Source organism: Microtus ochrogaster, chromosome 10 (genome assembly GCF_000317375.1).
Source record: "Microtus ochrogaster isolate Prairie Vole_2 chromosome 10, MicOch1.0, whole genome shotgun sequence".
NCBI lineage: Eukaryota > Metazoa > Chordata > Mammalia > Rodentia > Cricetidae > Microtus > Microtus ochrogaster.
In genome coordinates this window covers 63,564,230-63,579,783 of record NC_022016.1, presented here as the reverse complement: position 1 = coordinate 63,579,783, position 15,554 = coordinate 63,564,230, and the positions used below count along the sequence as shown (strand labels likewise).

The 15,554-nt window shown below is 46.2% G+C and overlaps 1 protein-coding gene across 1 annotated transcript in view; it reads left to right on the top strand.

The window, feature by feature from the left end:
- The window catches only part of Zmynd12 (zinc finger MYND-type containing 12), a 33,897-nt gene that overhangs the window by 13,123 nt on the left and 5,220 nt on the right, over positions 1 to 15,554 (top strand). Inside the window, exons 2-5 of the mRNA XM_005353336.3 lie at positions 317 to 458; positions 3,826 to 3,997; positions 11,551 to 11,720; positions 14,342 to 14,464. Coding sequence (XP_005353393.1) covers positions 317 to 458; positions 3,826 to 3,997; positions 11,551 to 11,720; positions 14,342 to 14,464 — 607 coding nt within the window. The remainder of the gene's footprint in view (positions 1 to 316; positions 459 to 3,825; positions 3,998 to 11,550; positions 11,721 to 14,341; positions 14,465 to 15,554) is intronic.

The following is a 15,554-nucleotide window of genomic DNA, read 5'->3' as shown; positions in this document are numbered from 1 at the left end:
GATCATGCTGACCTCAGACTCACAGAGATCTTCCTGCTTCTGTGTCCTGAATGCTGGGGTTAAGAGTGTGCCACACCCAGATTTCTTTTCTTAATAACCATTTTGACTGGAATCTCAAGGTAGTTTTAGTCTGCATTTTTCTGGTGGCCAGGGATCCCAATGTAATTTTTATATAAATAAAGACATGAGAGAAGACAGACTTCCATTTCAGAAAGCATTTCATGTTCTTGCCAGCTTTGGTTGAACATTTTTGGAATTTAGAGCTAGGCTGGGAAGAGACAAAGGTCAAGATAACGCAGTACATTTTTGTTGTCAGTGGGCCTGTGCATCAGAAGGCTGATTGGGCCAGCATCCATGAGAAGATATGCCAGCTGCTAATTCCTCTGCGCACCACGATGCCCTTCTACAACTCAGAGGAAGAAAGGCAACATGGCCTGCAGCAGCTGCAGAAGCGACAGGCAAGTCCTGCAGGTGGTAATAGTGAGGGTGGGGCCCTGGTATCTATGTCCCATTCCCTGGGTCATCGCCCCCGTTTTCACTGAGTACCCACTGTTCTGGTTTGCTCGGGTGGCCCTAACAAGATGCCACAGTTGGGTGGGACAAGCTACAGGCATTCATTTTCTCAACACTGCTGGAGGTGGAAAGTCCAAGTCAAGGTGTGTGGACCTTTGTGCCTTCACCCGTCCCCTCCATTCCCACCCTTTCCTTCCCCCTACCGTCCTCCCTTGTCCTCCCCCAACCCCCTCAGTCTTCCCCCCCCTCCCTGTGTATCTTTAGGTGCACATGTGTTTGAGTTGCATGCGGATGCCACAGGATGACCTTAGGTGTCCTTCTAGAGAAGCTGTTTACCTTGGTTTTTGATTTTGGTCTTTTGAGACAGGGTCTCCCACTGGGCTGGGTCTCACCAAGTAGGTTAGCCTAGCTGTTTAGTAAGCCCCAGGGCTCCACCTCTGGCTGTCTCCATAGTGCTGGGAGTCCAAGTATACACACCATGCCTAGCTTTTTTTACCTGGTTTCTCTGGGCAGTGAACTCAGGTCCTCATGCTATGAGCCATCTCCCGAACCCCAGATTTGGTGTCTCCTAAGATCTCTCTTCTTGCTGAGTCTTCATCTGGTCTTTTGTTTGCACACATATCTAATGTCTCTTTGCTTGTCGAATTTTTCTTATTAAGACGCTAGTCAGGGTTGGTAAGACAGCTCTGTAGGAAAGGGCACTGGCCACTGATGCTGACAATCTAAGTTTGATCCCTGGAATCCACAAGGTCACAGGAGAGAACCGACTCCCAGAAGTTGTCCTCTGACCTCTACACACGCATCGTGGTGTACATGGGTACACACACACATCCACAGATGTAATTAAGATGCCCAACAGGTTAAATTAGAGTCTGCAAGAGTGGGTCTATTTTAACTTAACTACCTCTTTGGATGCCATTTCACCCAAATCCATTATATCCTGAGGGACTACGATTTAGAGCTTTACCACGTGACTTTTGAGGGGGGCATGGTTCAGTCCAGAGACTCCATGTGCCAAGTTCTGTGATAAGAGCTTCTGTGCATAACACATTGTTTCTCAACCTGTGGGCCACAACCTTTTGACAAAATTATTTACATTATGATTCATAACAGTAGCAAAATTACAGCTATGAAGTAGCAATGAAAATAATTTTATGGCTGGAGAGGAGAGATGGCTCAGTGGTTAAGAGCATTGGCTGCTCTTCCAGAGGACCTGAGTTCACTTCCCAGCACCCACTGGGAATTGATGGGCTTACAACTGTCTGTAACTCCAGTTCCAAGGGATCAGACATCCCCATAATAATGTATATAAAATAAAATTAAATAAGATTTAAAAAAAGAAAATAATTTTATGGTTAGGGGGTCACCACAACCTGAGGAACAGTATTAAACGTCACAGCATTAGGAAGGTTGAGAACAGGAAATAAAAATGATATTAAAAATATATCAGGGTATAAAGGAGATTACAAAAACTAATTTACAGGCTGGAGAGATTGCTCAGGGGTTAAGAACCCTGTCTACTCTTTCAGAGGTCCTGAGTTCAATTCCCAGCAACCACATAGTGGCTCACAGCCATCTGTAATGAGATTTGGTGCCGTCTTCTGGTCTGCAGGCAAACATGCAGACAGAACACTGTGTACATAATAAATAAATAAATCTTTTAAAAAACTAATGAACTTTATGGCATTAAAGGAATATAAATTATTATCATTGTTATTTTAACTTTTTGGTTTTTTTTTTAGACAGGTTTTCTCTGTGTAGCCCTGGCTGTCCTGGAACTCACTCTGTAGACCAGGCTGGCCTCAGACTCACAGAGATACACCTGCCTCTGCCTCCCAAGTGCTGGGATTAAAGGCATGTGGCGCTACCACCCAACTAAGAATATCAATTATTATTTTGAAAATTAATCTCCTTTGTATGCACGTGCACACATGTCTGCAGGTATGTTTGCGTGTGTGCAGGCCAGAGGCTGACTTGGGATGTCTTTCTCTACTGCTCTCCGCCTTGTTTTCTCAGACAGGGTCTCCTCCTGAGCCTGGAGTTCACCCTTTTGGCCAGGCTGGCTAGTGAGAGCCTGAGAGCCCTCTGCAGTCTCTCGTGATGGGGGAATACTGCCATGTTTTTATGTACGTGCTAGGGATCTGAACGGAGGCCTTCATTTTGCACAACAAGCATTTTACTCACAGAGCTATCTCCCCAGCCCTCCAAAATTAGCCCTCTGAAAGCCACAAATCTATAAACTCAGACTCAGCAATTTTAATGTTATAAAACTATGATCATCTGAGAACAATGAAGACTTAAAAGTTGTTTTGTATTAGCTAGGCAGATAATTCCAGAAGAAAATAAGAGATGTTTTCTTGAAATTAACTCAGATATAAAGACAGAAAGTTGTATTTTTTGAATTTAAATTTTAATTTCTTCAGAATTTCATACATGGGTGTACACTTTACATCGTTTCTACCCTTCCCTGTTCCTGTTGTGTGTGTGTGTGTGTGTGTGTGTGTGTGTGTGTGTAACCTACAGTGCTGCCTGTATGTATATGTGTTTAAGGCTGACCCCTTACGACCGGGAAGCCTTCAGATGGCTCATCCCAGAAGAGAACGGAGTCTCCCTCAGCAGCCACTGACTCCCTGCAGCTCTTGTTAAATGTCCCCAACCACAGCTGGCCTGGTTCTGTGTAAACAATCACTGTTGAGAGTTCTTGGGTACAGTGTCCCTGTCATGTGGTTTTGGAGCAGTGGTCCCAGGCCTCCAGTACTTACAGTATTCTGTAGACAGAACGTTTTAGATTGTCCTGTGTCATCTGGAGCTTTGCTGAATTAAAGTCTTATTAGAACTCAAAGAATAAGACAGGTGATGTACATCAGCTGGTAGGGGCCAGGCTAGCAGGCACCAAGCTTTGGTATGACATAAACTGGATAGTGGCACGTATTCATCCACGTAGTGAGTTTGAGGCTGTCCTGGACTACATAAGACTCTGTCTTTTAAAAAAAATAAATAAATGAAAAGCAATAGCAGAAAAAGATGCTAGGAACAAGAACTACAGGAATGCTGTATATGGTTCATGTAGAGCCCACATCCAGCCACCTGTCTGCCAAGTTCTGAACTGAACTGAAAGACATCTGTTTCTGGACCTTGGACTTATGGCCCAGGTTTGCATTTTTATCCACCCCAGCCTAGAGTCTCATGTCCACCTAGTACAGGCAGACTCACCAAGTGCTCTCAGCAAAGTGTTGGCTTTACCTGTGTGTGTGTCCACCTGCGCCTTTCACACCCAGGCTCTCTCTCAGTGTCTGTTCCCGCCTCCCACAGAAGCACTTGATTGAATTCTGCTACACTGTTGCCCAGAAGTATCTTTTTGAAGGAAGACATGAAGACGCTGTTCCTGCTGCTCTGCACTCCCTTCGATTCCGCATGAATATGCACGGCCTCAGCTCAGTAGAGCTTGTGCCTGCTTACCTGCTCCTGGCCGAGGCCAGCCTTGGTGAGTGGAACTTGTGTGGACTCTTGGAGCCTGCTGAAGTGCTGTATTGATTCTCCATAGGGGCAAGACACCCCTTGTGGAAGACTCTTATTTCAGACACCCTTTTTGGTATGAAGTCTGGCATAAGGAGGGAGAAGGCAATGGCTACAGTTGACAATAATCCACTCAAGATGAGCCTGGTGGCATTCACCTTTAATCCCAGCCCTAGGGAGGCAGAGGCAGGAGGCCACCCTGACCTACATACATAGCAAGTTCCAGGACAGCTAGGACTACATAGAGAGACTCTGGAAAAAACAAAACAAAACAAAAACCAAAAACTGGGCGGTGGTGGCACACACCGTTAATTCTAGCACTCAGGAGACAGAGGTGAGTGATGGATCGATCTCTTTGAGTCTGAGGCCAGCCTGGTCTACAGGGGCAGTTCCAGGACAGCTAGGGCTACACAAAGAAATACTGTATTGGAAGAAATCGATGAGACTGTTGGAGTGATCTAAGGGTTAAAGGGTTGACTGCTATAGGAGAGTGGCTGGGAGCTCCGTCTTTCTCCTGGGCCTCTTCTCTTTCCTCTCCTCTTTTCTTTCCTCTGTTTTTAAGGGCCCTTTATAAAACCCAGGCTTGCCTCAAACTCACTAGGTTGCTTAAGGAGTGACTTTGAACTTCTGATCCTCCTGCCTCCACTATTCTTCCAGTACTGAATTTCGGGTCAACACTACATTTCCATGTGTTGTGGGGGACTGAAACCAGAGCTTCATTCAAGCTAGGCCCATTCTCTATCCACTCAGCTACCCCCAGTCTTCTTTCTCCTCTCTGCTCTTCTGTAGGTATCTGCTTCAGTTTGCCTACCCGCAGACTAAATTTTAACATCTGCTAGCTGCAGGAGACAGTTACCCTCAGATATCCGATCTAGTTAAATCTGCATGTACTCTAGATTCAAGCTGAGAAGCAGAAGTGGATTAGCATCTGATTTCCATTACAAATTCCTAGAAGACAGAATTTTGTTAACCCAGCTGGGATGTAGACTTTACCCTTGTTCCCTGGGGTGAAAGTCATAGTTCAGAAGCAGAAGAACCCACCACCCTATGAGTGAGATCACTTGCTTGGCAGACACCTATAGAGATCAGCATCTGAGAGGAATTTACATTCTTGAGCATCTACAGTGTTTTAGGCACCATATACACCTTAATAGTCATCATTTTGAATAACGTTTTTCAGGATAGTACTATAGCTCAGCTATAAAGCACATACCTAGCTTACATTGCACTTACTGTGTGATGTGAGAGCCCACCCAAGCCATCTGATCACGCTACTTACTGTAGTGCATAAGGTCCCTGTGGCCAGAGCACTCTAGTGTGCATTTCCCAAAAAGCACCTCTTCACAGGCACAGTGCAACCTGATCTGCTAAGAAGATCCGTTCAGGCTTCTCTCCCACAACATGTTTACAGCCCCGGAGTCTTACTTTCTCATTGGAACCACCTGCCCACAAATAACGACATAGAGACTTATTATTAATTATGAAAGCTTGGCCTTAGCTTAAACTTTTTCCCAACTAGTTTTTATAACTTAAATTAACCTGTGAATCAGTTACCTCTCAGCTGTACATATATCTGACTTCTTCAGTGTCTCACTGGCATACTCTGCCTTTCTTCCCAGAGTCCTCTCTCACCAGAAGTCTGCCTATTCTCTCCTGCCTAGCTGTTGGCCATTCAGCTCTTTATTAAACCAATCAGAAGGCAACACAGGCAGAGACAAATCTTCACAGCAAATTATCCCACATCATTGGCCAATTAAAAATATTGTATATTATATATGTGTGTGTTTTACCTGCATATCTGTTTCTAGTACCTGAGACAGCCAGAAGAGGGCACCAGATCCCAAGGAATTAGAGTTATAGACAGTTGTGAACTGCCGTATGAGTACTGGGAATTGAACCTAGATCCTCTGAAAGAGCCTTGTCAATCATTATATAAAACATCCCTCAGTTGTGTTTGTCTACTGTTTCCTTGTGGCTGGATTGAAGTTATAGATTTGGGACAGAAATGTCACAAAATTTATAGTGTTCTCAACTCATCTGATAAAATGACACAATTTCCCCAATACTGATGCTTACTCATAGGCAACAGTGATGAGGATGGGAAATCCAGAAGTAAAGTCTAGAGTGGAGGAAGGCAGGAGTTCAAAGCCATCCTTAGCTGAGTGTCTGGACGCCATGCAGCCCAGCTCTACCTAAGTTTAAAGATCTTAACTGGGTTAGCTGCACTTCTAGAACCAGGCAGTACCTCCCTCCACCAAGTAGGACGTGTGTTCCCCAGTGCTCCCCATCACACCTTTCTGCAGTGGGGCTCAGGCTTCTCTATCACGAATAACTGTGGTTCTAGTTTTGGTTTATGGAGTGGTATTTGAAGTCATATAAATATCCTATTTTTACCAAACTCACAATGTACTCATTCATTTATAGCCATTTATTGTGTCTCCTGGTTCCCTGCTTTACTCACTGGGTTCCAGCCCACCACAGTTATCCAAACTGCCCCTGATCTGGCCAGGGGCTGCTCCCACTCGGGCTGGAGTTTTTCTCCTCGCTCTTTGAAATACCTCCATTTTTTTTTTCTGAGTTCCTGCTTTCTGACACACTGTCTCCCAGATGCCACCACCCTTTCCATTTTCCACAGAATACGAATCTGAACACCAAAAGCTGCCCACTAGCCTTACCGTTGCCTATGCCAGTACTAATCAGGAATGGAAGTGTAAACAATACTGTGTTGTGTGTGTCCACACATGCGCCATCTCAGCACCACGCAGAAGGAACGTATGAATAAGGCAAAAGCGGCCAGCGAGGCAATTCTCTTTGTGAAAAGGGTATCCAAGACCCAAACCTAGCAAGCAAGCTCACAGTGACAAGAAGTTCACTGGTTTTTATTCTAGCACTGGTAGTGATTGTGTCCTTTCCTCATTGGCTGGGGTCCGACTTCAGTCTCCTGCAATTGGCTAGTTTTAAATGAAGGAAATGAAGGACAGTGGGAAGGGGTGGGGTTCCAAGGATACAGCAGGGCCTTTGGGTAAACAAAAGTCTAACTGGGTTAGAGGGATCTAAAGATTTCCATAAAGGGTTCACCAGGTGGGGGAGAACAAAAAAATTTGAATTCCTGTCAGCAACAAAAGTGTATAGTGTTCAACAGAAAAGGCTAATGCTTATTATTTAATATTTCTCACGCATACGTGACATGGGTTTATGCCAGCACACCCAAACCCCATGCGGCAACACACCTTCAGTCCGGTGTTCCGTTTCAGTTTGCAGCCCCTTTTCTGCCAGCGAGGATGCTGCCATCCACAGTCATTGATGTGTTAGTATATAATGGGCTCCCAGGACCTAACCAACCAGTTTTCTCCAGTTCAAGCTCCCCACCCCACCCCAAAAAAGATGCTCCACCTGCCTGTGTGGGCTCTGCCTCCCCACTCTGGGGCTGACTCTCCCGCATGCATGTCCTTAGTCATTTGGGCTCTGGCTCCCTGTACCAGGCCTTGTACCTACAGAAATGTCCTCCGCACCCTGCTCAGATCTCACACCGCATTCTAGACAGTAGGAAGAACACCAGACCAGGAGATACAGCCCAGGCTCTGTGCGTCCCGGCATGGCTTTGAGAAAGCCATTTAAGCGGAAGCCCCACCTCCCACCTGCTAGCTCACTGCTCTCTCCAGGTCTTCCGTGGCTTTTCTTCAGTCTCAGCTCCACCAACCAATGGGATCCTGTTACATGTACAAGAAGACAAACTCCCACAGCAGTCTGAGGCCTTGAATGACTGGCTCTCTCTTAGTTACAGAGACCTTCTTGTAAGTCCTTGGAGGCATTTTTTATTCTAGAAGTCTCTATTTCCTCCCCCCTCCTTCCCTCCCTTCCATCTACTCAATTCCTTGTTATCCCTCAGGTCTCAGGTCAAGTTTTCTAATATGTGGTCTGGAAGCCTTCCCTTAACCCCAAGACTAAGTTGGGTCTTTGTTTGTTTTTAACCTTAAGTAATCTTATTTGTATGTGTTCACAGGCCCGTGTGCCAGGGCCCTCATGTGGGTCCTAGAGGTAGACCTTGGGCTGCCTTGGGGCTAACTCACTCTTCCTGCTGTCTTTCTTAATCATCACTTAGAAACATCTTTTCTCCCCCAACCCAGCCCCCAGCACTCGCTCCATTGTTACTCATAGACTTATTGATGAGATTGCTCTCTCTCTCTCTCTCCTCCACTGGACTCACGAGAACCAGATCCATCCTGGCATGAGGTTCTCACACCCACATAGTACAGGGCAGAGAGGGTACTCAAAAAATACTGCCCTGGTACCTCACAGCTCCATGAAGGACGCTGTTGAGTCCGAGGACCTCTTCATAAGATGCTCTGGGGATTAAGTCCATAGACGCGGTCCTGAAAGCGCTGTGGAAGCCGAAAGTGCTGTTGAAATGGAGGGTTTCAACACGGGGCGGAGAAGTCTCATTCCTCACACTCACGCTTCTTTTCCTCCTGGAGACGCCAGCCTCAAGTGGAAACTTAGCCGACGTCACCCTCTTCTTCCTTTCAGCTTTTTCTCTTTTCTGTCTTTCTACCCTTTTCTTTCTTTCTTTCACTAAATCTTGAAAGTTTGAATTAATGAGGGCTGCCATTAGCAGTGACAGTTCAAAGAGAAGGGAGGCACCCTAGCTGTCCTGTGCCTCTGCTGTCCACATGATAGAGTGTGACCATCACGCTTGGCAGGGACAGTAGGGAGGAAGGGCTGATTTGGTCATGGTTTCACAGGGTTCAATCCATTGTGGTGGGGAGGGCATAGCGGAGCAGAGCAGTTTTCCTCAGGGTAGACAGACTGCAGAGAGAGAGAGAGTGGGGGGAGGGGCGCTGGACAGGATGACTTTCAGGGACACCTGCCCAGTGGCCCATTCCCTGCTGTGTTACCTCCCTAAGTTACCACTAAAATAGCATGCAGCTGGTGACCAGGTGGCAGACAGACTGTGAGCCTGAGGAGGACATTGTTCTGTTCAAGCCATAGCAGGAGAAGGGGCTCGCGCCTTTCTCTCCTTTCCTGGTGGAGTGGGGGCTTCTGACCTAGAGGCTGGAGATTTCTCTTCTTTTCCACACTGCTGGTTTCTGTCCAACCCTCAGGTATCTATCTGCTCAGCTGTCCTCACAGAGAGGGGTCGTTAATCTTCCAGACTAAGCCCTTCCTGCTGCATCGTGGAGATTGTATGTTTGTGTTTGTTTCCTCCAAAGCCCTTTGTGGTTGGTTTGTTGTGGATTTCACCTGGCTTGACCTTGCAATCAGCGACCACGCTGAAGTCAGTGTACAGGCACTAAACGTGGAGCGCAGTGGTGGAGACTCAGAAAGCTAGGTCAGAATACCTCACGGGAAGGAAGTTTCCTTTTGGGACCATTTGGAGTCCTGGCCTCCAGCTGCTCTTCCCTGCTAGAGATCTTTACTTTCCTTCTGATTTGAGCTACTGAAAGCTGTGTCAAAGTTGTTTACCAGCTCTGCTTCACGGAGCACGAGTTGCCTTGGCCTTGAGGATCAGAGGATAAGGTTTTCAGCTGTTGGCCCACCTGACTGTTGGGTATATAAGCCTCCATGGTGCTCTTGAATAAAGGGCTTCTTACCAGGGACTAGAGGTCCGTGTCTCTGTCCCTCTGTCTCTGTGTGAGTCTTTGTGTGTTTCAACCTCCAGCCCCTTGCCCGAAGCTCGGGAACTGTATGGTAGCGCATAGAACGCAGATGGGCGCCGTGTGCTGCAGTTTCCTCCTCTGATAATGTTGCCCAGAATCGCTGGCAGACTTGGGTGCAGACGGGCTGGCTGGTGTGGGGCAGCCACGTCCTGAGTTCCTGCAAGTGACTGCTACTTCTGTCATCCTTTGCTTTCATCACCAAGTCCTGCAGAATCTCCCCGTATAATGTAATGTGTCCAGGTTTACACTAACTGATGTCAGCTGTGGTCTCGCTCTCCAGACAAATACCACTGGTCTCTTCTATTGCATATGTTGTAAAGTCCATTCAGGAGAGCCTCACTTCCTTTACTCCTCCACCACACCCCCACCCAGCATGGAAGGCACGGTCTGTGAGACCACAGTATATCTGGACTGACCCACTCATGGGGCACAGTGTGAGCTTGATGAAGGCCCCATGGGCTGGAGCCCCGCTGCTTGCTTACCCTGCCCAGCTCTCTGGACTTGTGGCCTCGGTGCATTCTCCAAGTGTGCCTTTGCCTTCAGGACTGATATTTGTTTAGCCGCAGTTGCACTTGGCCTTGGGACATCTTCTTTAGCATTGCCTTCTTGAGAAGATCTAGGAAAAGCAAAATGAAATATACATATATATGCATATATGTATATTGTTCTTGCAGAAGAGTCCAATTTCCAGCAACCTTGTCAGATGAGTCATAACTGCCTGTAGTTTCCAAGAACCTGATACCTGATTTTATCCTCAGGAACCTGTATGCATGTGCACATACCGCCCCCACAAGAATAATCAAAATAAAAAAATTTTTTTTAACTTTTTGAGACAGGGTTTCTCTGTTTTGCCCCAGCTGTCCTGGAACTCTCTTTATCGACCAGATTGGCCTTGAACTCAGAGGTCCACTTGCCTTTTCCTCCCGAGTGCTGGGATTAAAGGCATGGACTTCCACCATCCAGCCCTAAAAATAAATATTTTCAAAAGCCTGATATTAACCTGGAATGATGATGCACACCTTTATTTCCCAGCATGTGGGAGGCAGAGGCAAGAGGATCTCTATGAGTTGAAAGCTTTTCTAGTCTACATAGAGTTCAAGATCAGAAGTTCGGATAACCTGTCTAAAACAAAACAAAAAACTACCAAGTAAATAAATATATAAAAATTTAAAGGTCTAGTGTGTGTATGTGTGTGTGTGTAGAAAAAGCATTCACAATCTATAAATTTACCCTTTTAAGGTACAATCTAACATATTCAAAAGGTAGTATAACTCACTACTATTTAATTCCAGAACATTCTATCACCTCTAAAAATCCATGTGATTGTTAGTAGTGACCCTCATTAGACATCCCTACTGTTCCTCTCCCTGTTTGTCCCCACCCCGTCCCCTGGATATGTGCCTGTTCTGGACAGTCCACATCAACAGAATCTGGCCATGTGTGTCTTTTGGTGCCTGGCTTCTTTCACTTAGCGTGTTGTTTTCAAGCTCATGGATCGCAGTTTTTATGACTGATCACAGTTTACTCATGGGTAAGGATTTGCTTAGCAACTGATGAACATTTGCTATGAATAGATTGTTAAGAACATTTAAGAGCAACTTTGCAGCACCGATAAATATTTGTATCAATGAACAAATGGACGTATGTCAACTCATATTCCATGGTTTATTCTTTATTTAAAAATTGAATTATAACCTATTTTTATTTATTTATGAAGGGATTTTTGAGATAGGATATTTCTATATAAACCAGGCAGGCCTCAAACTCACAGAGATCCTTCTGTCTTTGCCTCCGGAGTGCTGGAATTAAAGGCATGCACCACCCTGCCTGACTTACAACATCTTTTCTAACTGATTTTTGGCAGGTCTGGGCCGGATAGTGCAGGCTGAAGAATATCTATCCCAAGCCCGGTGGACAGTTCTCAAGTCAACTGACTGTAGTAATGCAACTCACTCTTTGCTGCACCGGAACCTGGGCCTTCTCTACATGGCCAAGGAAAACCACGAGGAAGCCCGGTACCATCTGGCTAATGATGTGAGCGAACACCTTAAGACCCCGGATGCTTCTAAGGACAGTTCTGTTGAGTGTTTCTTTACCTGAGCATCTCTCTAACAGTACTGCTCATACTGACTGTTTCGGGAGCAGCAGCAAAAACTCAGTTCTAACGACCCCAGTTCAAACCTTTCTACTTCCTGGCTATGCAAAAACCCACCTTCCCCAGGTCTCGTTTGTTTGTGGCTAACCTGGGAAGAGAGATCTGCACACTGGCTACTAGAAGGGTGGTGATTCTGTTCCCAGCTCTGCTGGTTCTGTGGCAAGTAATTTAACCTTTCTTTCAGATGTAAGACACGATTCATGAAATGGTCCCAACCACATCAGTGCATTGCAGAGATTAATAATAGAAGACTGTATGCACTGGACTTTGTGGCCATTTGTTAAAATAATACTAACATTGCTTCTTCAGGGTGTGGTTATTAAATTTAAATGAGCTAGATCTATAAGAAAGCACTTACAATCTCTAAAGCCATGCAAATGGTAGATAGGAGGAGGGACGTGCTGTTCTTCTCAAGTCAGGAGTTCTTGTAGAATTTTTAGATAGGAAAATATTATCAGGCAGAGTTCCTGCACCTGAATTCCAGATTAGGTTGGTTCATTCTGCAATCTCTGTAGGTCTTTCTGTAGTGTCACCACCTACCCCTCCTCTAACAACCTTCCCTTTGGCTCCTGTCTCTGCCTTAGATCCCTGAACCTCAAGGCCATCTTCTGTGCAACCCTCTGCCCTGGGAGGCTGACCTCCACGGTCATCCCGGACGCCGTTGTTGTCTGACTTTGCTAAGGATGGAAGAGTGGGCGGCGCAGAGGAGAGAGGAGGGTGGGAGATACAGCATAGGGGGGCAGTTCTGGCAGAAACAGTCGGCTGTCCTGTGGGATACAGCTCCTGTCCAGCGGCCACAGCTCCAGCTCTGGCTGGTCTTTGCTACTCCTGCTAGCTCCTCTGTTTTCTGAGGTGTAGAGATGGTAAGAGTTCCTTGCCATCACTGTTCCGGGTGCTTCATTAGCCCTCTTGTTCTTGTAACCCTTCCACATGTCCAGTAACTCTTCCATTAACCTAAGCTCAGGCAGCCCTTTAAAGTATCATATGTTTCTACCCAAATCCCTAACCAATACTTTTTTCCCTTAAAAGAGACACGGTCTTACTTCATAGCCCTGGCTGTCCTGGAATTTGATGTGTAGACGAGGCTGGCCTTGACCTCAAAGAGATCTACCTGCCTCTGCCTTCCAAATGCTAGGATTAAAGGTGTGCACCACTGTGCCTGGGAACTTTTCTTCATTTATGTTTGTTCCCTGCTCTCCACTCCTTCAGTTAACTAAGCAGAGGCGCATTCTGTCTTGTGCTGAACCACACATTAGGAATTAGATCAAACCCAAGTTTCCTGAGTATATGAGCATGCAACGCACGTGCACACACACATACACATACCCTTGCTTACTTTAGCACTGGGACCACTGGGCTAAATCTTTAACCTTTATCTAACTATCTGTCTGTCTATCTATATATACACACATATATTTGTCGTTTTTGTTTGTTTTTGTTTTGAACAGGGTCTCACTATGTATACCATCTGACCTCAGACTCACAGAGGTTCACCTGCTTCTGCCTCCCAAGTGCTGGAATTAAAGGTCCATGCCAAAATTGTCTCTAGATATATTTTTTGAGACAAGCTCTTATTATATACATCAGGTTGATCTTGAACTCACCACCCTCCTGCTTCAGCCTCTTGAGTGCTCGGATTATAGATGTTTGATGTCACATCCAGATGTTTCCCCCTTTTCTTTCACACACACTTCACGGATATAAACTACAGAATCATCCATTTTCATATGTGCTCTTCTCTAAGTCTTTGCGTATTTACAGAGCTGCACAAGCGTTTTGGCACATTTCCACCACTCCAAAGAAACCCCTCGTCTTCATCTGCAGTCATTTCCCATTCCCGCCCCCGACAGCCAGCCTGTCTCCACAGACTCTTCACGGAGGAGAGAGATTCTGACTCCTCTCACCTTGCACAGCATTTGGAGTCTGCCATGTTGCCGTGTGAGCAACAGCTGCTCCCTTCTGTTGTCAAGGACCAGGCCACTCTGCTGGGCCACATGTTATTACCCACGCTGGAGACGATGGTGTTTCTGCTCTGGGACTGTGCCAGATGTTTGTGAACCAGTCTCTCTGGGTGGACACACATGCCCAGTTTCTCTTTGAAGGTACCCAGAGGAGGAATTCCTGGGCCACACAGCAACTCCATGGCTAGCCTTTTGAAGATCTGTCTGGCCGCTGCCCAGAGGCTACACCATTCCTCATGCCTTTCGACCATGTCTGGGGCTTTTCTTCCCTCACCAGGCTTGCCCTTTTCTCCTTCTGAAGACAGCCATCGTTCGGGCTGTCAAGAGAGATGAGACACTGTGACTTTGTTTGCCATCTCTCAAATGACAGTGTTTAGCATTTGCCGCATGCTTAGTAGGCATTCATGTATCCTTTGGAGAAATGTCTTCTCGGGTCCCTAGTCCATTTTCACAGTGGGCTGTAGTAGAGGTCTTTTTCTTCATCGTTCACTTGGTTTCCAGGGGGAATCCAAGCACCCTTTCTCTTCCTCTTGCAATAGATTTATTTTGCCAGTTGTGCATTCGGAACAGAAGACATCAGGACCTCAGGAGGCTACTTCCACCTGGCCAATGTCTTCCATGGTCTTAAGAAAATGGAGCTGGCAGACACACTGTACACAAAGGTGAGCTGGGGAGTGGAGGAACTTAGCACTGACACTTAGGCCTGGCATCAAAGGAGAGTCAGGCCTTTGCTGAGATTCTCAGAGACGGACTGACTTGCATCAGCTTACACAGCCTAATCTTCAGGATACTTGGCTAAGATGGGCCAATCCTTAGCATCTGTAGAGCAACTCATGGAGAATCAGAGCTTATGACAGGCTTTGCCACACCCTTGTCACACAGCCAGCGAGGCAGTCATATGGAGGTATACAACAGAGAAGGAAGAACTTTATTTTACTTTATTTTTTCAAGACAGGGTTTCTCTGTGTAGCTTTGACTGTCCTGGTAACTACTCACAGAGATCCACCTGCCTCTACTTCCCAAATTCTGGGAATAAATGTGTGTGCCACCATGGCCTAGTTGAAGGAAGAACTTTTTAAGGGATAGTTATTGCTGCAATGTCCTCTCACATGGCCAAAGAACAAGAAAATGTCTTAAAAATTCTTTGGGTGACTAACTCAGTGGGTAAAGGATGATGCCAGCAGTCCTGACGCTGAGTTTAGTCCAGGACCCACATGATGGAAGGAGAGTGCCAGCTCCTAAAAGTTGTCCTCTGACCTCCACATGTGTGTTGCAGCACCAAAGCATGCCCACCGCCGCCTTATGCATTCTCTGTTTTCAGTGGGTGCCGGGATCTGAACTCAGGCCCTCATGCTTACGTAGCAACACTTTGTCCACAGAGCTGTCTCTCCTGCCAAAAGTTTTTACTCTTTCTGTGTAAAAACTTTCCCAATATACAAACAGGCCAGTTAGTCATCCAGTAATCCCTCACTTAGGAGCAACTATGATAGAGGCTATCATACTGTGACTGTGAATTTCTATTTTAGAACAATTTCTTAGAAAAAGGTGTTTTGGGTCAGGCATTGGTGGTACACACCTGTAATCCCAGCACTTGGGAGGCAGAGGCAGTTAGGTCTCTGAGTTCAAGGCCAGTCTAGTCCACAGAGCAAGTTCCAGGACAGCCAGGGCCATACACAGACAAACTCTCTCTTAGAAAAGAAAACCGGGGGCTGGAGAGATGGCTCAGAGGTTAAGAGCACTGACTGCTCTTCC